The sequence below is a fragment of the Scardinius erythrophthalmus genome, assembly GCF_964197995.2.
Source record: "Scardinius erythrophthalmus genome assembly, chromosome: 13".
Classification (NCBI taxonomy): Eukaryota; Metazoa; Chordata; class Actinopteri; order Cypriniformes; family Leuciscidae; genus Scardinius; species Scardinius erythrophthalmus.
The window spans coordinates 24,823,789-24,848,957 of record NC_138233.1 but is presented as its reverse complement, the minus strand read 5'-3'; the positions used below and the strand labels follow the sequence as shown (position 1 = coordinate 24,848,957).

At 40.3% G+C, this 25,169-nt stretch overlaps 1 protein-coding gene across 1 annotated transcript in view; it reads left to right on the top strand.

Annotated features, from left to right (window-relative positions):
- Positions 1-765: 765 nt before the first annotated feature.
- The window catches only part of ppargc1b (peroxisome proliferator-activated receptor gamma, coactivator 1 beta), a gene marked incomplete at its 5' end in the record, with an annotated part of 51,005 nt that continues 26,601 nt past the window's right edge, over positions 766-25,169 (top strand). Inside the window, one exon of the mRNA XM_081382702.1 lies at positions 766-846. Coding sequence (XP_081238828.1) covers positions 766-846 — 81 coding nt within the window. The remainder of the gene's footprint in view (positions 847-25,169) is intronic.

The following is a 25,169-nucleotide window of genomic DNA, read 5'->3' as shown; positions in this document are numbered from 1 at the left end:
CACCAAAATGTAAACATTAAGGCCTGGTTTCACAGACAGGTCTTAGATTAAGCCAGGATTAAGCTTTAGTTCAATTAGGGCATTTTGCTTTAGAAGAAAAAAGAAAAAAAAAAGACAAAACCATTAGTGTGCATTTTGAGACAAACAAATGCAAGTGGCTTTCAGTTAAAACAGCTCAAACATACATTTTAGAGTAGGCTTAGGCCTAAGCCTTGTTTGTGAAACCGGCCATAAATGTCTACTATGATTAACAAAGCTGTCTTTAGAATTTGGAGCTGATACAAAAGACCAACCAAGCACGGTTATTGGCTTATGCTTATGTTTTTTGGCACCATAAAGCCCCAAAATGTTATGTTGTGTTTACTGTATTGAGTATGCAAACTGTATATTAAAGGATGCAAACAAATACATCCTTTGGTGGGTTGTGTGGTCGCTATTATCTGCACAAAGCTGACATGGACTTTAGACATGAACTAGCATCATAAATGAGTCATAGACACCGCAATGTAGGCAGCAAAAGCACCTTCGGTTGCAGTTAGGAACATGCATCCTTCTTCAGCCACCAACCAGAGTGTTAAACCCACCTGCACCTTCAAATAATTCAAGTTTCTGCGGTTTTATTTAATCCAGCAAATGATTGGGAAGCACAGGGAGCTCAGCACACTCAGCATACTGCCCTCGGTCGGTTAGAGATCATTATTGCATGCGGGGAGGGAGAGCAGTATAGCAGCGCTCTCTGGCTCCTCTCCTCTCATTCTCTAGAAGATGGCGGACTGCGCTTCACTGTTAGATGAGGAGCTCTCTTCATTTGTCTTCAATTACTTGACTGAAAACTCCGGAAGCCAGGTAAGCCACGCACAATTTCTGGTAGAACGGAATTGTGGCTGTTATTCCCCGGGTGTATTTTTGCATGTTACTGTCTGTGGCGCGATACACTTCCATCATTACATCGATGCTGTCACAGCGTCTCAGCCGGCGTCTGGAGTCCCTGACGTCTGCGCTTCACGTGGAGTTCACAGGAAATAATGCATGCATGCGAAAAGTGTCTTCTAGACGAATAATGTACAAATAATCGGTCTTTTAAAGTCTACTTTCGAGGATTAGCGATCAGAGCAAGGTTAATGACTTCACAAGTGCAATGAAACAAGTTCAAGTGTGTTCGACAGTTTGCCAAAAATCACACCAATTTCCCGGTCTCTCTCTGTGTGTGTGTGAGAGTGAGTGTGTGACACGTGGGAGCTCTTAACTTGACTAAGTTTCTTGATGGGATCTTGAAGTTTCAATAACGAAAGCGCATTGATTCCATACGAGTTCATTGTGAGAGATGAAAAGTAAACACAGATCAGCAGAACTGTTGTTTTTTATGTTTTTTTGTGTGTGTGTCTTTTTTTTTGTCTAAAGCATCACGTGTAATTTTTAGTCGGTACAGGTACTAATATTGATGCAGTTATTACAGGATAAAAATGAATAATTGCACAGTATTCATAGCTGACCTGTTTCGCTTGAGCTAAACTGTAAGCTATTAAACAAACGCAGTATGCCAGTATAAAGTTGACAAACTAATCCGCGGTAGGTTACAACATGTTTACAAACAGCTGTGATATAGGAGTATATTTGTACAATGTAGTGTAGAGATCGGAACTCTTTGCTCATTTGACTTCTGTATTGTTTTCGTAAGCGTTTGCGTAACTGTTACAGAACAAGAGCTTGGTGCCATTTAGCAGTCAAACTATCCGGTCATCATGTGCTAGTAGCCTATGTGCTGTCGATATTAATAAATTAACGCTGTGCATTTTGCACTTTCGTGCTTGTCATGTCAAACAGGCTGTTGTCGCACTGCAAAATGTTTATTTATAGATACAATACACGCAGAATACGGAGTTACATTGTAACGCTTAGAATGCTTACTTTGAAACATACGGACACTTTTACGTTACATCACTGAAATTATACGCATAGTGATGTTTAGACATGGATAAGGCATGGTACACAGCCATTAATTCATCTTAAATTCTGAAACCGACACGTGCTGTAAAAGTATGCTATGATTTTTGTTTCGCGAATTAAATCTAATTTAATTGGGCATGTTCACAAATCGCGCGTTACGTAGCCTATACTGTGTGTCAGGTGTCACCGACTCGTTTTCGGACTCCTTAAAACATTTGAACGCTGTGAGAAAGCGCTCGGTGGTGTTTGTCCTTTGTCCTTGTGTCAGCGGGAATAGTGTTAGTGCTGTAAATGTGCTCATTTCGGGTTATTGGTGTGAGCGCGCGCAGTCTGGACAGTGTAATAGTACTCCATCCTCGTGACTGGAGTTATAGAACACAGTTACTGCAGTCATGTGCTCGCTCGCCGCCTTTAGACGTAGTAGAATGAGAAAGGGGCGGACCACTGACGCGCGTCCACGACAGCCACACACTCCCTCCTCCGGGCGTGCACGTGACTGACTGACTGACTGCTGCCGCTGCGCAAAGTGGAGCTGTTCAGATCACGACTAATAATTCACCATCCACACTCTAGGATGATCTGATTCTGAAGAGCATAAGCTTCGCACCTTTTTTGATTTATAAACACTATTTGTATTCCTGCAGATAAGTGATGCATGCAGGAACGTCTTCTAGGGATAAACTAAATTGGATTTACGCTTTATTCTTAATCTTCAGAATTCTCTGTCCAGTAACCTACAAAAAATGTAAAAGACCTGCTCCCACTCTTTCATAGAAAAATAAAAATCAATAGAGTTATTAAGTCGACTTCAATTCAATTGAATAGATAATTGAATATCTATTCCAGAGAGCCACAATAATGACCAGTTTACCTCCTGTTGTCATGCATATTACATGGCTGCTTAAAATATTGATTTGAAAATATTTATTATGAGTAATATGAATTGAGTGACGCGGGGTTGTCAGAGACATCATTTAAATATGCTCACATATAATAATAGCTCCCAATTTGTTTCTTGGTAGTTTTTGATAGATAGCTATTCCATGAGAGCCACTTATTAATTCGCAATAATGACCAGTTTACCTCATGTTGTCATGCATATTACATGGCTACTTAAAATATTGATTTGAAAATATTTATTATGATAAATATGAATCGGGTGAAGCGGTGTTGCCAGAGACTGCATTCAAATATGCACACATAGCTCCCAATTTGTATTTTAATAGTACTTAGAATTGATGCAAACAATTGTGCATTGTCCAAAATGAAACTTGATGATGCCCCAATGGCCCAATATCATCCGATTTATCGGCCTGACAGATACGTAGTTCTATCATTAATGCTGTGGGAAAAAAATACCATCAGTCCAGTTTGTTTCTCCGCCTCGCTGCATCTTTATATTCAGCTGTTGACATTTACACATTCACTGCATAAAATCTGAACATTTGAAGGTTTTGAAACACATTATACTGCACCAGTTCTCATGCAGGCGAGCTCGCAGTTGTCGTGATGTGCGGCACTGCAGTACTATGTGTTCAGCTTCCGTGATATGGGCTGAGTCACCTAACTTGACAGAGTCAGGCAAATGTATTTACACCATGAAATGACTTCCCACATCCAACAGCTTGTGTCAGTCAGCTGTGCCTCCACTCATAATTTTATGCTCATTCGAAATCATAAATATGCAGGGTTGACATGGTTTTTACAGCGAGTTTAGACAATTGGCTCTGTGTCTGCTTGTTTACTGAAACATTTTCTCTTATCATTTGCCTTGTCGCTGTGAAGTTGAGCCATAAAATCAAATCAGCGGCAATGAAATGATGTTTTAGATGTTCTGGTTGGAGTTTGCTGGTTCGAATTCACTTGACATCAGATTTGAAGAAAGTGCACATTTTTAGTCTATTCATTTGAAATCCACTGAGAGAGAGAGAGAGTAAAATGAGATACCATAAAACATCACAGGAATATAATTTGATTTGGTTTTTACAGAAAGGCTTTAGCTCTGAATGTGGCTCGATAAATTGGCTGCAGCCTCAAGATCGTCAGTTTATGTTTTGCTCTTTTCACTCCAATTACTTTATAGCGCTGTCTGTTGCCTTGCTCAGGGCACACTTGTATTTATTAGAAGGGCTGTTTCCTCTCCTGAAGCCCCAGAGGTCCTTCATCTGGCTCCTCCATCTCTCTTTGGGGACGTGAGGAAGTCTGGGAATGCTCTGTAACAGATCAATGTCAATTTTGGACTGAAAGGGGATAGACTGTGGAAAGAAGGGGTCTTGATATCAACGATGTACCCGTACTAATCCATCATCAGCTAAGAGCTCAACTAGCATCAAATGTTAAAAACCCTTTCATTGAGTTGTCTGGTAATATGGGACCATGGATAGGATGTATGCTATTTAGAATGCTATTTTCTGTAACTATAGTCCTCAGTCTGCTGTAACATAAACTCTCTTTTATAGATTACCTGGAGGACAATCTATAGATGTACATTCACTTTAGTGTGTTCTGTAAATGATGCCTGTGTTCATTACGTTTGCAATTATTTACCGTTCTGCTGTAATATCGTCCCAAACCTGCATGACTGCATTTCTTCTGTGTAACACACAAGGAGAACTTTTGAACAATGTGCTGGTCACTCATTTCCATGAATGGGTCCATTGCACATCATTGACCCAGTTCCTGGTCTTTTAGATGTGATGATTGAGTAACTGCCTGAGATAAGATGTTTTTGTTGTGTCATGCTCATAATGCAGTTACATGTTGGAACTTGGAATGTTAAAACGTCAGTTTTAGAAGAGAATGCTGTGCAACAGGGCTTTAAGATAAACTGTGATTTGCAATGTTGCGTGAATAAGCATTTGGCAATAGCGTTTGAAGAGTCTCACAGCAATTAAAAGATAGCCATGTTTGTTACTACAAAAAATCGTTCCTTCAGTCATAAGAGAGCAAAGGCCTTTTCACACCATGCGCAACAACTATAAAGATAACTATAGCCTCAACTGTTTTACTTCACACCAAGGGAAAATATTATTCTGTTTATTATAAGCATGCATTGCTTATAAACTCTTAAAATCGGATGGATTCTGATTGGCTGTCAATGTTTTTATCATTTGTCAGGTGGCTGTTCCTTTGTGTTTTCATTATAACTGTGGTGTGGACTTCTCAATTCTCATAGAATCCCTGGAATAGAGAAATTTACACCGGTTCGAAACAACTTATAAATGATCAGATTTGTCATTTTTAGATGAACTATCCTTGTTGCAATGGAAGTGGCCATTTCGTTTTATGCTGTCCACTGTTATCACCTTGGATATGTGTTGGTTAATAGCTCTCATTTTTTAGAGACAGATTAAAGCTTTCACTAGATTTTCATAAGGTATCCTGGAGAAATGCTTCATGCTAGCATTATCATTTTGCTGTTGTTTTATATCAAGGCATTAAGATGTAGGATGTTGCATACACGTATTAAAGCTCATGTGTCCTAAATTGACCTCATCAGAAAAAAGAAATGGATGCAACCTTTGTATTCTGGGACATAGACTACGTTTACAAGCTGTCAATATTCGGGTTATCGTCGGGTTAAGGTCACTATTTGGGTTTCTGAAACATTCGGAATAACCCGTTTACATGCGTGAGTAGAGAGAGTTATTCCTGTATACATGGAATTAGCAATATCCCAATGTAAACGGCGACGCACAGTTAGCGTCTTGACGTACGGACAACCTTAAGACGCAATATGCGTCATTTCCGATTCTTCTTCCTGTATCCAGAGACAACAACAACAGCAGCAGTACGCGGATAATGAATAGTTTGGGGCAGATAGCGATCGCCTTTGTTTGCGCTTTTCTCCTCGCTCCAAAAGTGTGGTGCTGTGCTGCGTCTCGCCATGTTTACCTCTACTTCTGGTTTATTTCCGGTATACTGCACGCAGGTTTTTGTATGCGCCGTCTCTACTCAAAAGACCAATGTGAATGTGACCAATTCCTTGTGAATAGAACATGCGCAGAACACAAATCAATGTTCCTTTTGATGGGGATATGCCGATACGCGTTTACATGATCAAATATTCGGGTTAGAAAAGGGGTACCCCAGGTATCATATCCGGGTTTTTAAAAACCGGGATATGAGCATATTCGGGGTTTTGCCGGTGTTTACATGGCCGTGCGCGACCGGGTTATTGCTAATATCCCGGTTTTGAACGGGTTATTGGCTGCATGTAAACGTAGTCAGTGTTATCTTAATCTCTGAAGCACTCACATGGCACAGTATAGTGTGAAATGGTTGTTTGGTCTCAATTAAAAGTGGTGTAAATCAATGCAGTATGCATGAGTTTAGTAGGGCAACTGCAGGAGCCATTTGCATGGTTGCAGGTTGGCCTGTATATTTGCAAGCTAAACAAAGTTGCAGGTGTGTTATTCGAATATCACATCATCCCCCATAAAAATAAAAGCGCAGAAAGCTCTCGGTGTTAGATTCAGCCTCTCCTCTGGCGAGTACATTTGAGGATTATATAACGCACACTGTGTACTTAAGATCGAATGTACCTGACTATAACATTTTGGATGTTCATTATTCTATGGTTCTGGTCTTTAGATCTTGTAGATGAAACACATATCCTAATTGGGAGTGATTTGGCTCAATATTTTTCAGCCTTTTGACGATATTTGATATTTTGTTGTATTCTCTGAAAATTCTCTGAAATGGGTTAAAAGTTTTTTATGTATTTTTTTATTTTTATTTATTAGGAGTATCAAATGAATCAGATTTTTGAATTGATCAATCCTACCAGCTCAAGTCTAATGATGCAGGGAAACTTACCGGCCAAATGAAAAGGTCATTAAAATCAGTGTGATACTCACAATTTTACTTTTATATTGCCAGTAAAATAATTTCAAATACATGATAGCCTATTTGATCGCTGAGCCCTATTCCAAATATATTTGGATTATATATTTATAATTAGTAATTATACTTCCGAACTAATTTCTGAAATCTCAGATTATGCAGTAAGTGAGTTTCCTGTTCATATTCAGCCACATTGTTGTTCTGAAACTGAGTGTTAAGGAAATTTCCACATGTTTTGAGAAGGGAGCGTACCAGGCTTACCATAGCAACATGGCATCAGGGGAAGGCAAGCTCAGACTGGCAGGGACTTACAGTGGGCAAATGGGAACATGTAAACTAAAGCATCATAAAATGCAAGTCTATGGCGTAACAGCAGGTACACAGACCGTACAAACATAGACCTGCTAAAGGTGTGCCCTAGCTTCCAGCCTATACATTTTAAATATAGCATATACTCTCTTCTTTATGTAGTTTTTGACTTATTATTGTTTGACTTACTTTGGTGGACACTAATTGGTGTTCCTGTTAATTAAAATATGATAATAAATAAGATCTGTTATTAAGCAGCACCTAGTGACACAAGTAAACAAAAGAATAAGCTGGATTATAGTAACCCAGGAGAAATCTAGTGCTCTATCTTTAGATCTGTGCTCCACCTATATATTTTAAAGGCTATTTTCAGTTTAGATGCTTGTGGATTTAAACATAGTCCATACTGGGATGCACGATATATCTGCCACCATATCAGTATCGGCTGATATATGTTCATTTTAATGTTATCATTATCGGCCCGATAAGAAAATTTGGCTGATATATTAAAGCCGATAAATAATGGATTATTTCCTTCAGCTGAGACACTTCAGATGTGCACTGTTCGACATGATGGTTTTAAATCGCTTGAAATATGATTTCGCAAGTCTGTCATATAGGCTACATAAAATTATAATGAGGACATCATTATAATTGTTTGCTTGGGACATGGTGAGACTTTTGTTTTTGTAATCAGGCTTTCAAAAATGATATCAAATTTGGATTTAGATTTATCGGCCAAAATATCGGTCATTGGCTTTTCAAATAATATCGTATAGGCCGAAATTTTCATATCAGTGCATCCTTAGTCCATACTGTATGACTTGTGTTATACATGTAAATCTTATGAATGAATCCATATGACAGTTTTGTATTATGCACAGACCGAATTGTGATATAATTACTTTGAATCAAGGATCTAAATGTAAATGCGAAAACTGCAGTTTAAACTGTTTTGATATTTGATTAATTACAAGTCTGGGTCAAGTGTTGTCAGTGATTACACATCAGGAATCACCCCAGAATCGTATGGACTGAATTGACCTATTTCCTGGTCTGTTAAGTGTTACTGTGATGCTTGAGTAACTGTCTGAGATTTTGCTGTGTCATACTGTAGTTACTTGTTTTATGGAATGTTACAGCAGTTTTTTTCTAGAAGAGAATCTTGCACAACAGGACTGTAGGCCTAATACAAACCCATCATGAATTGCAGAATTGCTATTGTGTGCGTGAATAAGTATTTGACATAACAGCCGTTGGAAAATCTTCTAGCAATTAAAAAAAATAACTATTACTTCAAAGATCTTTTATTCATCCGTCAGAGATGTCTGAGGAGACTATTGGCTCCTGTGCCAACAACGAAAATACACAGTGTTCCTGTACAGAATGTTATTGCTCGGGACAGTAACCACACCAAAAGAGACTATGCATCGATTCTTTGTCTCTTTTGTAATTCAGCGAGCACCTGACTCTCTTATCCTCTCGAAAACTCCATCAGAAAACCAGTTTCACCAGCATCTCCAAACGTGCACTCTGTGACTTATAACCTAATTCAACAATGAACCTTTGATTTGGCAAGCTTTGCCAACATTTGACTGATGTTCTGGAGATTGTCAGTCTTGGGCAAATTCAACTGACTGTGTTAGTAGTTTGCTCTTGGACTGAATGACCTTTATACACTGTCCAATTCATTCACCTTTCCATTCTTGTTCTGTAAACTGAATTGAATCTTGAACTGGCTCTAAATCTTGTTCTGATGCCACAGTAATTGTTAGCACTCCTTCCTGTTGTTTCACTGTATTAAAAGAACCTGTACCCAGCCTCTTCCACATTCCAGTTTTTTGTGAACGTGTCAAACGTGGGTACAAAGACTGTTTTGAAACACTAGCATTCCTTTCGCTAGTGAGGACCTGCAAATGATTGGGTTGTAGACACTCCCAAATAGGTGTCGGAAATGTCTAAATAAGGAAGGAGTGTTATGATGTAATCTGGGAAATACATGTGAAGGCATATTCTTAACAAGTATTTTTGTAGTAAAATCCAGTTATATAAATATAAAAAAATCTTAAAACAAGACATATTTACTAGAGAAACAACTGTACATAAGGTATTAAACCATTTCAGTGAATTTATCTTTAATACAAGTGTATTACTGTCCTAATAAACTGACATTTTTTTCCATTTATATTAAGTATAAACAAGTTAAAAATCTGCCTGTGCAGATATGTGATGATGTCTTAATATAATAATATAATTAGACATTTATACTGGAAAACAAATCAATACTTTGGTATTGTGTTACTAACTGATTACCACATTTATATGTATTTAAATGGTACGCTGAGATACTTGGTATTACTATGGTACAATATGTCTAAAATTTTAGAGGCCTACCAGATGATTTCCTCAAATGTTGACTTGCAGCATGGATCTCTGATATGAATTATAAATTCACTCACTAGGCTATAGCCACTTTACATTGCCCAGTAATACTATGATTGTCTAAGCAACAATGCAGTGTCCATCTGTGGCTTAGGTAGCCCTTCTCAAACAGAGTGTGCTAAACTGTCTAAGACAAGCTCTGGATACAGTAGTTGTGTATTGCCACAGGGCAAATTTCAGCAATCACTAAAGAAAACTCCAGAGTCAGTTTTATTCTATGTCAAACACTTGAATTTGTCCCACTATACAGAATGTTTTCTCCCTCTTCCATTAGCCCTTTCATGTACTTTTGCAGAACTCTATGTGCTTTTCAGAGTCTCCCCTGATGCAGCGCAGCTGTGTGTGACCCTATTTCTAGACTCTATGCCTGGACGAAAGCAGGAGTAATCTCAATGGGTTACATTAGCATTTTCATTACAGTCATTTGAATATTTGCCTTGCATTTATGATACCACTGCACCAGATTTATCTGTAGGATTTGGTTAGAAGACGTCTAGCAGGATCTAGCCTCTACAGGAGATCAAACCCCATGTCATTTTAGGCCCTAGATGTGAAATATCAGGTGTAAACCAGACCTAGATCTATAAATATGAAGTTTACATGTCATATTTTCACATCATGGATGACGTAGAGTCTCAGTTCTTCTCAGTGAGACCCTCATGAGGAAGACAAAATATGCTGGAGGTTCATTGAGGAAGTTAACCTGCCCATGATGGGTTATTGATTTCTTTGAATGTATTTCCCTCAGGTTATTTCACCCAAAGAAAACAGTTCACCAGACAGTCTTTTTGTGACAGGTCTCTAGTAATGTGTTTTCTTTTTCTCATATGTACTTTCAGTCTTCAGGCTAAGCTGTGTTGAAAACTTTCTGTGGATTTCATGTTGTAAACTTTGTGTTGCAGATTCACGCTTTTATCATAATCAAACTACATTACATCTCAGATTGTAATGGAAAACTGTGCTTTTCACTCAAATTCCCAGCTTAAAAGCGGAAATCCGAGTTTTTAAAAGCCCACAGACTCTGGCAGCCAGCATGATAGCGTACAAAAGGCCAGTCACATGACACAGGACAGTTGCCAACTGGTGGTAGCTCATGTAATACTGCCTACTTAGAAGTCGGGTCATGGATAGGTTGTAGTGATGGTCTTTCATGTGAAGTGTATGGCTTTGTTTTGCTAGTGTCACAACAGAATTGTCTTGCTCTTGGAGTAACCGGAATGTTTTTGGGGGCGTCTCTTATGAAAGAGTCGTCACGATGGGTGAGGCACACTAGGGTGTTTCTTTCTTCAAGCCTGGACAAAACTCCAATAAAGCTGGGATTGTTGGGGACCTGCAGTTGTTTCCGTTCTTGCCTTCACAGAGTTGCCCACACATCAACACTAGTTGTCTTTACAGACTTAAATACAATACTAAAATAATTCTAAAGAGTTTCTGTTTAAAAATATACAAGTATAAAAGTGTAGCTCTAATTGCATAGGCAGGAAGTGTCTGTGTGCAAATTAATGCTAAAAACGCCACTCTGTTTTCCCATTGCAGAGCTCTTGACATGTATAAGTGCATCCTACAATTCCTGACGCCCACTAATTCACAATGACAGAAAGCCTAAAGATGTAAACACCCACTCGCTTCCACAAATACATCAAACCACGAATACTTTGGTCTTAAGGTGACACAGAGCTTTCCCGATTTAAGCGGCACCTTTCGGTGGAGCATCCGTGGCGCTGGAGGGGCTGTTTTGCTTTCATTACAGTGTATAACACACATTAATATGTAAAGCCTTATGCAGGGGTTTGGTATCGACACTGCTTTTCTTGCATAGGGAGCAGAGAATATAGAGTTCACTGATATCAGTGGAAGGTGCCTGAGGGAGCCATTAGTAGAATGGCTTGACTGTTAGTGCCAGAGAAGATGCGCCCTAGAGGTCCACCTCAGTTGGGCCCAACCGGAATGTGGGTTATACACAGAGGATGACTAGTCTGTGAGGTGGGACCTACGGCTGGGTGTGGTATTCTGCTGATGAGTGGGGTGATCTAGTAAAGAGGTCTTGGAGATGAATTACTCACAGGCCATAGGGCTTTCACAACACGACACTGCTTTGCAATCGCTCTTATATGGACATGGGAAAGAGTTCATATTGTTACTACATGTTCAAACTCAAGCTGTGAGCTGTAAACGGTGTAGAATAGATGCTATGTAAGACCTTTAAATGAAGAAACATGGACATGGAAGTTGGAAAATTCCATTTTCTTTGGTCATTCAGACGTTGACGCTCGCTGGTGCTCTAATTACCGCAGCTTGAGCAGACCACAGCAGATTTAGGCTTGTGTGGAATAAAACACCCACTGGATGTCCAATCAGGTGAACATGATGAGGACAGTCAGTACTTAGACGGAAGGGATGCACCTCACAGCCATCTTGTATTATTTACTGCGAGCTTTAGGGGCCTCTGCAGCTTTCGTTGCAAAGCCTGATCCAGTTTTAACCTGCCTGTCAGAGATTTGCTGCAGTGCTCTTCAAAATGGCAGAATTTTATACAGTTTAATGGCTATAAGAAGTGGGAGATGGACATTTCCCTTTCTCTCCAGGGTCAGGCCAAATTATCATCATTTTTCAAATGCGAGCTTGGGATAAAAAGGGACGTCACAGAATGAGGGGGGCAGATCCATCAAAAAGAACAGGTGTTTCATAGCCCTTAGACTTTTGTCTGGCAGATTATATTTACATGTGTTATGGCTCCTTATAGCAGGATGTAATCTGGCGTGATTGAATTTGAAGGCGCGGATTGAGACAACAGATCAGGGAATTGGTTGTTTGTGGAAACTCAAAAGACCGTCCCCTTTGATCAGACAGCTGTGAAGTTCAAAGTACCCCTGCTCGTACGAAAGAGCACGTGTGCTTTTGCACATGATTAGATAGCAGATGCATCGATAGAACATAAAGCTTATCATCAACATCTGATTTTCAAGCCCATTGACAAAACATTTCTTAGATTTCACCTTGTCCCTTGAGGCTCTGGAGTTGTTGCTTTGAGAAACAAATGTTCTTTGTCTCTATTTGACTCAATCCAGCACTTATTCCTAATATGGTACTGTGTGAACTCCAAAGTCGTATGCACAGCGACCACACAGATCAGTGACATTGCTGTTTCAACAACACTGTTTGACTGTATAAACAAGTTTTCGGTACTGATCTCTTCCCCTCAGGCATTTCCCTTTACTTTTAACACAAACTTAATGGATAGTTTGCTTTTGCAGACAGAAGTGTATTTTTTACTAGAGTAATGATTGTACTTAACCTTTAGCCTGTAGTAATGGTTTAAATGGATTTTTAAAAAACTATTTGAGAGTCATTTTGCACCTATTCAGAGAGGATAACGGCACTGAAGAGGCCAGGTTAGGCAAAGACTAGTGTAATACCTAGCGCTTCTAACCCTGTGAACTGCCAGAGCTTAACCACTAAGCACTGGTTATCTCCTCATATTTGGTTAATCTTCCTTTACAACATCTATTTTGATTGATTCTTCTTGACCCTTTGCCCACTTTGCAAAGTAAGCCAAATAAGCATGCTTAAAGTCCATCCACTTTGTTTTTATACATTAATTGCATTGCACTGCATTCTATGCTGCGTTCACTTTGTTCCTCTGAAAATTCTCCTCGGTGGAAGTGTCGTCTGAGGTAAAGATGGGTTAGGCAGCCCTCCTCCCCTTTCCTTCCCCCAGGCGTCCGTGGTGTTGTTAGCCTTAGGGAACGCATCTCTCCGCATTTCTCTTTAATGAAAAGCACCCAAATGTCATCCGCAGCCACTGAAAATAAACGAATGCTGGTCGATCGCCATAGAGAATGGCACAACGGCCTCCTGAAACAGGCAGATTGTCAACCGTCGTGCTTCATTTCATCCGTTATCACTTAGATACAGACACTGCAAGCTGTGGCCAGGAATCATTGTGGCTGGGCTGGGCTGGGCTGGGATCTTAGGGTTGTAACTCAAGTCGCAAATGTGTAAATTATGTGTGAATTTGTTTACAAGTTGACCACAAAACCCCTGACCATTGAGGGTCTTAGGGCGAGCAGGCGTAGGGCTGTATTGTGGGCAGGTGGTGATTTACCAGGTTGAGATGATGAGTGCAGTACTAGCAGAGGTGAGTAATGACTTAGCGGCTCGTTGAAGATGTGTCACAGATTCATTCCTCAAGTTGTGTTTGGCTCCCAAGGACATCTCTGGTGATTGTGCTGGCAGAAGCCCAGCTAGACGTCGGCAAGTAGATGGGGGGCTTGTGTTTGAGGGCTTGTCATTTGAGCACACTTTCAATTTAAACTCTGTGCAGTTTCAAGCTCAAATGACACAACAGCACATTGTGATTCATGTTTGCGCCCAGCTATCATTTAAATAAAGTAAAATAGTGAAAAGATTCAACATTGTTGTTTATAGAAAACTATGAGAAGTTCCCATAACAATGTGTCTTTATATCATATATGAATTGTGGTCAGTAGTTACAGCTCCATATAAAAATATATATATACACCGGTTTAAAACATGCTAGGATCTTCTAAAATGGCAGTTACAGGTTGTGAAGGATTAACTATGAGTCTGCCATAGTGTGTGAGTGACAGGATTCATTGTGGACAGGTGGTGTGAGTGTTTGCAGAGTCAAAGCTTCTGTTGCGTGTCAGCGGACTAGACCTTGACAGGCATAAATAGCATGCGCTCAGGAGGAAAAAAACTGCATATTTTATGACTTTGTGGCATTCATTGAACATGGCAGCCGCTGGATTTATTGCACACAAAGTATTTAACAGTTTTTTGATTTAAACTTTTAAATGATCTCATGTGACAAAGAAATTTCATATTGCCAAATATTTGAAGTACTAAAAGAATAGTTAATGGAACCGTGAAGAAATCTGAACCGGTTCCTATCCCTACTTTTGAGTCTTTTGTTACAGTCTGTGTTATCTGCATCATAAGCCTCAAAGCCATCCTTGTATTGTTAGAAAAAAACTGATGACTTCAGAATTACTGCTTCAGACTTTGAAGATATGGATACGATAGTGGCCAAAGGTCCCTAAGATAACATGAACAAGGGTTAGAAAGTGAAAGCAAATGAATACTCTGTGCAAACAGTGCTGATTTTTGCATTTTTATTAAAGGATGCGAACCTCCTTAGATGACTGTTGACAGGGCCATCACTTAACTGAGGGAATTACAGCTTGGGAAATGATGAAGTAATGAAGATCACCAGTGTTTTTTTAAGGGAAGGGGTTGTATGGCTTCAAGGGGATAGCAGCAGGCCTCAGATGTCTGGAAGCGCACTTTGTTTAATTAAATGCGTCTGTAATGAAATGACCATTCAGCATTACAAATGTGATGGGTGTTCAAACCAACACAGAGGATATCTTGAGTAATTTGATCATAGCTTAATGTTTTATGCAGTTCTTATTTCTACATTTCAGTCATTTATGGTTACGGTAATTACAGAGTCATTTGGTGCATTACCAGCTGCTCTAATGCATATTCTGGCCTTAAGTTCTGTTTTCTTCTGTTAAGGGCTATCCATGCACTCTCCATCCATTTCACTGTCCAATTAACATAATTTTTCGGGTGTAACAATGTGTTAATATTCATTAAGTGACTTCCAATGGAGTAATTGATAATCATGGTTGAGGACGAGATTAAAGAATGGCATCAACAAGGGATTTGTTTTGGCTAATATCCAGAGAAACTGGAAGAGTGGAAGAGGAGATGACGTGTTTGTGAGATACTCATAAAAGGAATCTGGCCGTACAAGTGCAATAGGTCTTTGGAGAAGAGGAACACTTTCTCAAGGCCTCTTACCAGACGGTAGAAGTACAGGTAATGCTGATCTGGCTGCCGCATGACGGAGCACATAGCGTCCTTGCACTGGGTTTGCCCTCGTTGCTTTGCGAGCATCAGCAGAATTTCGGTAGGTGATGTCCCACTTTGGGCTAGGTGCCCAAAAGGGAATCTGGAGTCACCTCAGGCGACAGCTGTCTGTTAGACACAAGTGCCGCAGATAGCAGCTCACAGACAGCTGCTGTGGTGCAGAAGAGTGAATAGGATTGGAGAAATAAGGAAAAGCGAGAGAGCAAGAGCAGTGAGCTGTGAAAGAACAAACGTGATGCACCTTGTAATGGTGCCGGGATATAGTGAAAGGCTGAGAAGTGGGGGAAAAAAATGTCTATTGAAAGCATCCAGCTTTTGCTTTGGCCTACTTGCTTCGTTGTTTGCTGATGCTTTGATTTCTGTTTCCTTTTAACATTTGCTCTTTTTGCAATTCCCTCTGCCCCTCACTCCCTTGTACTTCTGCCTCATGCAGCTCTCACTTCAGTCACGTGAACTGTACGTGGGGCGGCTAAGGACACAAGCGCCTTTAGCCTTTTTTATTCTCTCACAGTGACACCAAAGCAGCTGAATCGAGGGGCCTGGTAAGATGCAAAGGCAGGAACTGATCACTAAAGGAATTAATCAGTCATTCTACAAATCAGTTGGTCAGATGGCAGTTGAAGCACTTGTACCCCTGTAGTCACTTCCTCCATCTGTGACAGAAAAGCTGCAGAGAAATTGCCCGAACCAGGTCGAATAGTAGCTGTGTCCCAATTCAGGGGCTGCATCCTTTGAAGGCCGCTTCCCTCGAAGTGCGCGGCCGACGTGGCCTTCAGAGGTCGCACCGAGACTCATTTAAAGGGGAAAGTATAGCCGATTGCGTCACCGTGGCACGAAGAAGGCTGTCCCAATTCGAAGGTCCTTCGAAGTCTCCTTTAAAATGCGTCGCGCAAATGCGTCCTTCTTTTCCCGTGAATGCAGGATACATCAGAAGGATCCTTCGCAGCCTCGCCTACCCCAGAATTCATTAGAACAATTTATTTTGTATCAAATGTACAAATTAATTGGCATGACAAAAATAAATGTACAGAATAATTTCTTTATTACATTTACAAGTTAGAACTTGCATTACAAAAATAAACAATGCACGGAAATTATTTTTTGTTTCATTTACAAATTATAACTTACAAAAACAATTCTGTATACGATTGTTTAATTTACACATTTTAAGGATCCTTCCACTTGGGACAGCCTTCGTCACGCCGCTGTGACACAATCGGCCTTCAAATGCGGCCTTCGGAAGATGCAGCCCCTGAATTGGGACACAGCTACTGTTTCACTTAGTAGCGTGTACTCGACAGCACTCAAATGATGTGAAGTGTGATCACTGCTCTGTGACAGCTTGGTATTTTTAGTTTGTTTTATAACCTGTGTGACATAACCTTTATTTTTCATGTAACAGGCCTTGCACTTTTGGAATAGGTAGACTTTTTTCATATGTAAAAGCCAATTACGATGTCTGTTGTGAATTGAATGTTGAAGGACTGAATGGGTTGATATTAATCACCTCCAAGAACCATTGTGGATTTGTTTGTAAATCTGTTACCAGGCTTGGCCTTGTCCCACTTCAGTTTCTCAGCAACAAGTTTAGGCATCAGTTTAAGCTAAACACACCAAACCTTATTGAATTACTAAGAGACAATGAATGGGTCAGAGCATTTTGGCACGATGAGCAAATCTCATAGTCAGTACATCATCATACTACAACATGGCAAAGCCGTCCAAACTGAAAAGCTACCAAGGAAGTTCAAAGACCACAGTCAAAGCCAATTAAAGGTTTTTTCCTTTTACATTTGGTGGTCTTTGAGTGCTTGCTCACTGACTTCACTGATGTTAGATCCTCAAAGATGAACAAGTTCCCTGTGTGTTTTCATGTTTCTTATCACAGCAGCACAACAAAAGCTATGGAGGATTCTGGGGGAGAAAGTGAGGCCATGGATTACACAGTAAAAACTAGCCTGTGCTGATTTAAAGCTCTTTGTTTTCCATTTGAGAACCCAGCCTGAGATCAGCTGAGCATTAGGAGCTATTAAAGGCTTTTATTATGTGGCTCAAGTGGTGCACAATACATTGTAGATTGTGCTGTTTGAAATAAAACTTGCATTCAGTGCCTGCTCTTCTAGTCTTTGTTATTAATGTGTGCTGCCAGAGGAGGAAATCACATTAATCTGATACTGCCAAAGGTGGACTTTAAGATGTGGTTGGTGGGGTTTTACACTTGAAGTCAGGTATTGTTACCCTAATACTGGAATTTTTCTCCTTTCCGTGCCAACAGATTTGGAGAGATCTGTTACTTGTGTCATCCCAAGCTAGAGATCTTGATATTTGCACCAATAAGACCTGACCTTATCCAGGAGGAATGCTGAGACTAACAGTGCGGGTTGTCAAGGGATATTGAGTACAAATCCGATGTACTCGCACTCACACTGAGGAAAAAGTGCAGGTGGCAGACCGGCAGTCTGGCTTCAGAATGAGACCTGGCATCTTTTGATAGACTAACAAACACCTAAAGCATTTAGCACATGAATCAGAGATTGAGGAACTCTAAAATTATACTCATTAACATAGTGTGTTGTTGATATGTATATCCAAAAGATTTGGGTTTCCTGATTTGAAACAAATCTGGTCACTAAAGGATCTATTTGGAAATAAGGAAGATAACATGAACTGCACAATGCTACACAAATGTCCCTAGAAATGTGTTGGGAAGGTTTGTCTTGGTGGGCTGCCAAAAGGGGAATTAATAACAATTTGTCAAAGGGAGCAATTTATTCACTCGGAATTAGTGTGGCTTTGAACAGTCATGGTTGAGTGCACATAGTGTAAATGCATGAGGGGGCCTCAGACCTTGCGCTACTCACATAGCCGCTCTTCCAAAAATTTGTTTCAAGGAATTAAAAGAAGCAATATTGATACACTTCATATACAGGACACACAATAAAAAAAAAAAGCTTTTCTCTGGTGTTTCCATCATAAGATGTTGGACATGTCATAGTATATTTTCAGGCTAACTTTAGCCATCACAAACATTCAATACCTGTTTAGAAATGTTTCCATAACTCTTGTCTTCAGGAAAGACAACAATGAAATTGCTCCCCTGAACCTCTCCAGGCCAGAACTGTCAGAACTGTTATCCTGTGTAGTACAGTATAGGGTTTGGAAAGCTTTTGGGAAACCGATTAACCTTGGACCACCAAATGGGTGTGGATAGTGAAATTGCCAATACACCTTGTAAGAATGCATCTAAAAAAAGGAAGGAGCCAGTGGTATTTCTATGGTATGATTCCAAGCGCTGCAGCCAATCTGTCACAACCTTGAGTCCCCCCTCTGTTTGGGGGTTGAGCATAGCACATGTGTTATGCTGGTGTAATGTCCTTGACATGAAAGCTCCCTCACATTATCACAGAGGGAAACTGAAGTAGAAGAATCACCCCACCATAATTACCATTAAAAACCATAATGCATAAAGTCCGAATGCAGCACCGCACCGCTAAACCTTTCCACCAGTTAAACACCCAATGGTGTGAGCATCATTATCGGTTAGTTGGCAAGTGGTAAGCTCTGTTAAATTTTTTCATCACTATTTAATATTTGCTCAGCTTCTGAGACGAGCAGCACATAAAGGCCAGGAGACAACACACTTAGCTTACAATTCATGTCAGAACATCGCACAGTAACAAACTCTGCTTGCTGCTAAAGCAATGGCTTAAAGATGAGGGCTGGCAGATGGCTATGCCTTCTGTTTGAGCATTAGGAATTCAGGGTGAGTCATCTTCCCGCTTCAGAGCTCACCCAGAAAGCCAGCGCAGAGATGTCCTGTGGACCACTCAATATTTGCCTGAAGACCACATGCAGCAGTGCTGACTCAGAAAGTCAGCGGCGAGTATTTGGGGAGAAGGTTGAGCCAGCTAAACGTCCTCATTGGATAGAAAAGTAAGAGCATACATGCAGTTGCCAGACAGATTTTCTATGGATGATCTTTTCTCAAATGTCACTTGTTGATGGCACGGCAGGTATATTTTGCCTTTCTACGACAGGGGTAGCCAACCCTGCTGCTGGTGGGATACCATCCTAAAGAGATTAGCTAATAAAGTTGTTCAGAATTACTTGGAAAATAACAGGCATGTGTGTTGGAGCAGAGTTGGAACTGAAGTTTGCAGGAAGGTAGCCCTCGAGGGGCAAGTTTCGCTACCCCTTGTCTACGTCTTTTTTTGCAAACCTCCATCACTTTCATATTTGAAGTCTAGGTGTTCTTTAAAATACGAATTGCAAAATAGCCAAAACATTATTTTTCAGACCATCATATATAGCCTCAGAGAGTCAGAGGTCATACATTTTACTTCTAACTAGATCTGTTTTTTATTTTGTATCTTTTTTCTATCTAACCACTCACATCAGGGCACTACCGCATAGTTGTGTGTGCGACTTGAACAGTTGTCTGAGCACTGTCCTTTCAGCCATTGAATGCAAGAAGCAAATGTCATCTCTGCATTACGGTCTATTCTTGGATTTCAAAACAAACCCTGTGCTTGCTGAGTGACCCCCTAAAATAGAGATGGGAATATTCTTTACCTTGATTTCTTGGCCCGTAGCGAGAGAAACTGGAGATCAAGATTAATAGCTATAGCCATGACATTCTGCACGACAGTGTTTTTAGCACCAATGCTCTTAGCCTTGTTCTTTTGTCCCCTTTGAATAACCACCATGCTGTGCTTAGCCTGGTGGAATTCAGGAACTAATGTTTAACTCTCTCGCCTTTTTTCACTTCTCTGCATTGGAACATTTTCCTTAGGGACAGCTGGAGAGCAACCACTGGACCACAGCAGAGGAATTTTTTTTCCATATTTAGTCTTGGAGATGCACACTCAGTTATTGGTGCAGTCGAATGAAGAATCGGTGGTTCTAAATCTGAGGCAAAGACCTACGGCTGAGTGCCACTTACTATGAGCCATGGTTCTCTCCTTGACACTGCATGCAGGTTTATGTGCATGCTCTAAAATAGATACCAGGCATCTATATATAACTGCTATAAAATGTTCTCAATCATGTCAAGGCACATGTTGTCTACATGGTTATGTGGAGGGACTGTTTACAGGGGACTTAGAGGTTTCGACTGGCCCCTAGTGGTGGTCATGAGTTGTTATTGTTTGACCCAGACTCATGACCTTCGCAACAGATGGAAACAAGGGACTTGTAATCCTATTATCCCAATCTCTCTGCAAAGCACCTATCAATGCAACATGCATTATCTATATTGTGTACGGTCACTGTGCAATAAGGCTTTCCCACTGTGATTCCCAAATGGGGTTGGTGTTTTGTGGAGCAAACCTGTCTGGGAACACAGTGGAATATGAAACATGCATCATGGAGAACAATACCAAGGACATCGCAGCTTTAGGTTCCAGGCTTGCAGGGAATGGTCACTCTAGACGGCCCCTTATCCCGAACAGTGTCTTCTGCCCATGCTCAATCAGAGTGAGCAAAAAAAGCATTTTGATTTAATTACAGCCATGCACATCGACTAAGAGCTCAGACACTGACTGCTCCCAGTGAATTAGAAACAAGTTGGGTTGATGCCATCTTCCTCAGGCATCGTGATCTGTCTGTGGCCACCCAAGTCTGAAAAGACTCATTTTGCATCTAAGTCTCCCTGCATCTTCCTTCTTTTAACTCTCTCTCTCAGGTGTAATTGAACATATTCCCTTCATCCCGTCTGTGTCAGCTGGACAGATTGAACGCATTAGACACAATGAGAGCAGCTCTACCCGTAATCCAATGAGAGCATTTTACTTATTTTACTTTCACATCTTCATCAAACTCAGCTGGTAATTTGTAGTCAAGGTGAGTCTGATATTTCTCTCTGGCTGTTTAAATTACAGATACTGCTGACTGGTTTCTGCCTGGAAACAGTGCTTGTATTGTCCTGCAGCCCCCCTCACCCACAGTCGTGACTGCAGGTAAACCTCAGTCTGAGGAGCGACGGACCCCCATTGTAGATAATGAGGGGTTGCTCACCTTCAGTCTTGTGACAAAGTCTGCATTGCATTACACAATTGTGCAGGAAAATGTGACACCAGTCAACAACCTTATACAAGGCTCTGAAACCTGAGACTAGTGCTCTCATTGTGTCAGTGAAATGGATCCAGGTTAGAAGCAGTGGAGAGAATTGCTGACTACCTTTTGGATCTCCTGATGATTTCTCAGGTTTTTTTTTTTTTTTTTTACTGCAGGCATGCATTGACTTCTAATGCATGCGCTGGTGCCTATATTTACATCAGTGCTGGGTATGCTTTCATGTTTGCTGTGGTGTGCATTTTGAACTGTGGGTGACCTTGAGAGCTTTGGTTTCACAGTGACTGAATGTCAAATATTTAAGCTGGAGATTATGTCGCTATTAGCAGCCATAGTTAAGACAAGAATATGATGTGCATATATACAGTTTAATGTATACTTATTATATGGATATAATTCTATTACATGAACTGAGGCAGAGAGGTGGATTTTCAGGCATGTGTTGCAGTCGATTATCAGTACCAGAGTCTTTTTGATGGCATGTTATAAATAGCTTTAAAGTATGAAATAAGCAAGACCTATAAAACTTACTTTTGCCTTTCAAGTTTTTCACCACAGCTACAAACAAGTGGGTATTTTTGATATAATTTTGGAGTCTTGTTTTTTTTTTTAACCGCATTTTTTTGTGCATCTCGGCCTAAGGTACCTTCTCGTCCTCTGTCTTTTTAGTTAACATGTATAATAGGGATGTACTGTATGTCTTTGGTTATTGTTGCATCTTGTTCTTTTTATCTCAATTTTCCACCGGACAAAATTGCGATTGTTAACTCATGATTTCTGTTCTGTCTGTGCGCACCAAACATGTACTTCTATCTACTCCTCAACCAGACCACCTAGAGCAGGGGTGTCAAACTCATTTTCACTGAGGGCCACTTAAGCATTATGGCTGCCCTCAAAGGGCCGGTTGTAACTGTAAGACTTTTAAAATGTTAATATAGTGTCTCTTTATTTGATTATTACTTATTTAAGTTACAAATATTGTATATGCATTTGGAGGGGTGTTTTTAGGTTTTAAAAACATCAGGGGATGACCCCGAAACATCAGGGGCTGGGTAATAATGATTTGATACAGAGAATAATGTATTATTGTATATATGCAAGGGTAAACTGGCTCAAAAATTCAGCCCTGGCACTGTAGCCACACCAGCACACATTACCACACAGTCATGCTTATTCAAATGTGAGGTAGTTAGGGGGGTTCGGGGACATGCTCCCCCGAGAAAATTTGGATTTCTCGGACCTACATATGTGCATTTTAAGGTGTTTAAAGGCCAAAAAATTTTGATAACAATAGCTTTAAAAGCATGTCAGTGGGCAGTAGCATAAATTATTTGTCAAGATAACAGATTCTTAAAAATGAGAATGAGGATAAATATTGCAATGAATGATCCACACTACAAAATGGAAATGCAGAATGTTTCTGCTTATTGTTGACAATACACAATCACATATTCCAAACGAGAATGGCCTTAAATGAGAAATCTTTCAAGGATTATTTTGCATAGATGTTACATTTCAATCGAATACCAGTGCAATCTTTTTGTGTCCAGAGGCAAATGAGCAATTTATATTAGCATTAAAGATTGGTTTCAGCAACTTGTTTCTTTCCTGAGTTAATCATTGTTTTTGGCACTAATCAGTTTTAAGTTCAATTGTTCACTCATAAAGACACTTGTCGCCACCTACTGGCTTAATGATGCAAGTGGCGCAAACAGATAAGCGGAGTGATCCAAATGGTGCAAAGGTTAAGTATACAGTATATTAAAATATATTAAAATAATATAAAATATCAATATATTATTCTTCAATCAGTTCTATGCAGCAGAATCAGATTTAACAGATTTATTTTTTGACCAATTGTCAAAATAAAGTATAGTCCTACAAAGCTATTTTTAATCAAACCATGAGCAGAGCAGGGAGAGGACCAGTGAACGAGAGTAATTTTACCAGTGTTGCCCAGCACGGCTATACACACCATGACTATACACATGTTACAGCACAGTAGTGCTATTGCAAAAAGAAACAAGTCCAGAGAAATTTCATGTCGGCACGTTTTTTTAGCGGACTTTGCCTTTCCGGTGAGCGTGAGCAGAGCTCGCAACATACACACACACACGGAGGTTGCTTGCGGAACATTGAGCAGAACGCGCTGTGAACACGGAGCGGAGAGCACAGCGCACACACACAGCGGAACGCGCTTAGAAGTTATGCATCTTCGGAAGCGGACTCGCACGCAAAGTCATAAAACACGTTGAGCCAGAGTCAAACCATCGCCGAACACGGAGGGGCGCGGCGGCTTTTTAGTATCTTTCGGCCAAAAAACGAAAATGTTATTTTCGGCCGAAATTTTTCGGCAGCCTAAATTTCCATATGCTCTCGCGGGCCATATAAAATAACGTGGCGGGCTGGATTTGGCCCGCGGGCCTTGAGTTTGACACATGTGACCTAGAGACTTCGGGTTTTCGGCATTATGTTAAGGAAGGTCTAATCTCGGGAACTCACAAAAAAAATCCAGGAAAAGATTTACTATCTCTTACGCCACCTTCACACTGGCAGTTGAAATCAGCTCCGTAATACGCAATACGCCCCCAGCGGACGTCGTACACAACGGTGAAAAGCGTCGGAAGCACTGATCTATATAGAATGACATTATATATATATATATATATGTCATTATATAGATTAGTGGTCGGAAGCCTCGGAAGCGAGTATATTTAAATATTGAATTATTTAATTGTATTAACTGCCCTAATAACGTTAAAACATCATGAAAATAAAAAAATGACATGACAACTAATCGTTATAAAATCATTATTTATTTTATTAAAAGTTAAAAATCCAGGTTTGTTTATCAGTACCATAGCAACGCTAACTTCCTTTGGGATTTTCAGATAGAAACCGTCCGTAGCCTTTCGCAAGAGTTACATTTTTTGAACGCATCCGGATGGCCAACGGACACGATTTTTTTCGCACCGCACTCGTTCGCACCTGGTTTGGACCCATTCGCATGCGTTCTGCGAATCTCCATAGGAAATGAATGACTTCCGGTCGTTTCGCTGCCGTATCGGAGCTGATTTCAACTGCCAGTGTGAAGGCGGCGTTAGTGTTGTGATCCCATGACGTCAGAAAATTGCGCTAAAACACTCACTGAGTTTTTATTACTTTTTTTTTTTTTTTTTGATCCCTGCAGAAGAATAAATTCTGTGTTGTCTAGCTGTTTTTAAACACAAGAACTGTGGGTGAGAATGAGATTAACTCAAATCCAGCCAAATTATGCAGGTCTCCCTTAAGACCGTTTACTCAACTTGGCATTTACTCATCTAGTTGTTTTTATAAATATGTAGTTGCAAATCCCTAATCTATTTTTTGATTTCAGGACTAGAGAACAGATTCTTCCTTGGACACTGAACAGAAACTGAGACACAATGATGATCTGACATGATAAGAATAGCAAATTTCCTGAGCATGAGAGTAACTGCAAATTAATAACAGTTGCTGTGATTTTCTATTAAGTGCACAAGCATCCCTGTACCCCCTCCCCATGGTCGCCCACTCTCCTAGATGACTTAATGGAAGAACAAAAGCTGGCAGCAGCCTGTTCTATTAGGATCGTCTTCTAACCAATACAACTATTTTTAGAACAGTGGGCTTGGATG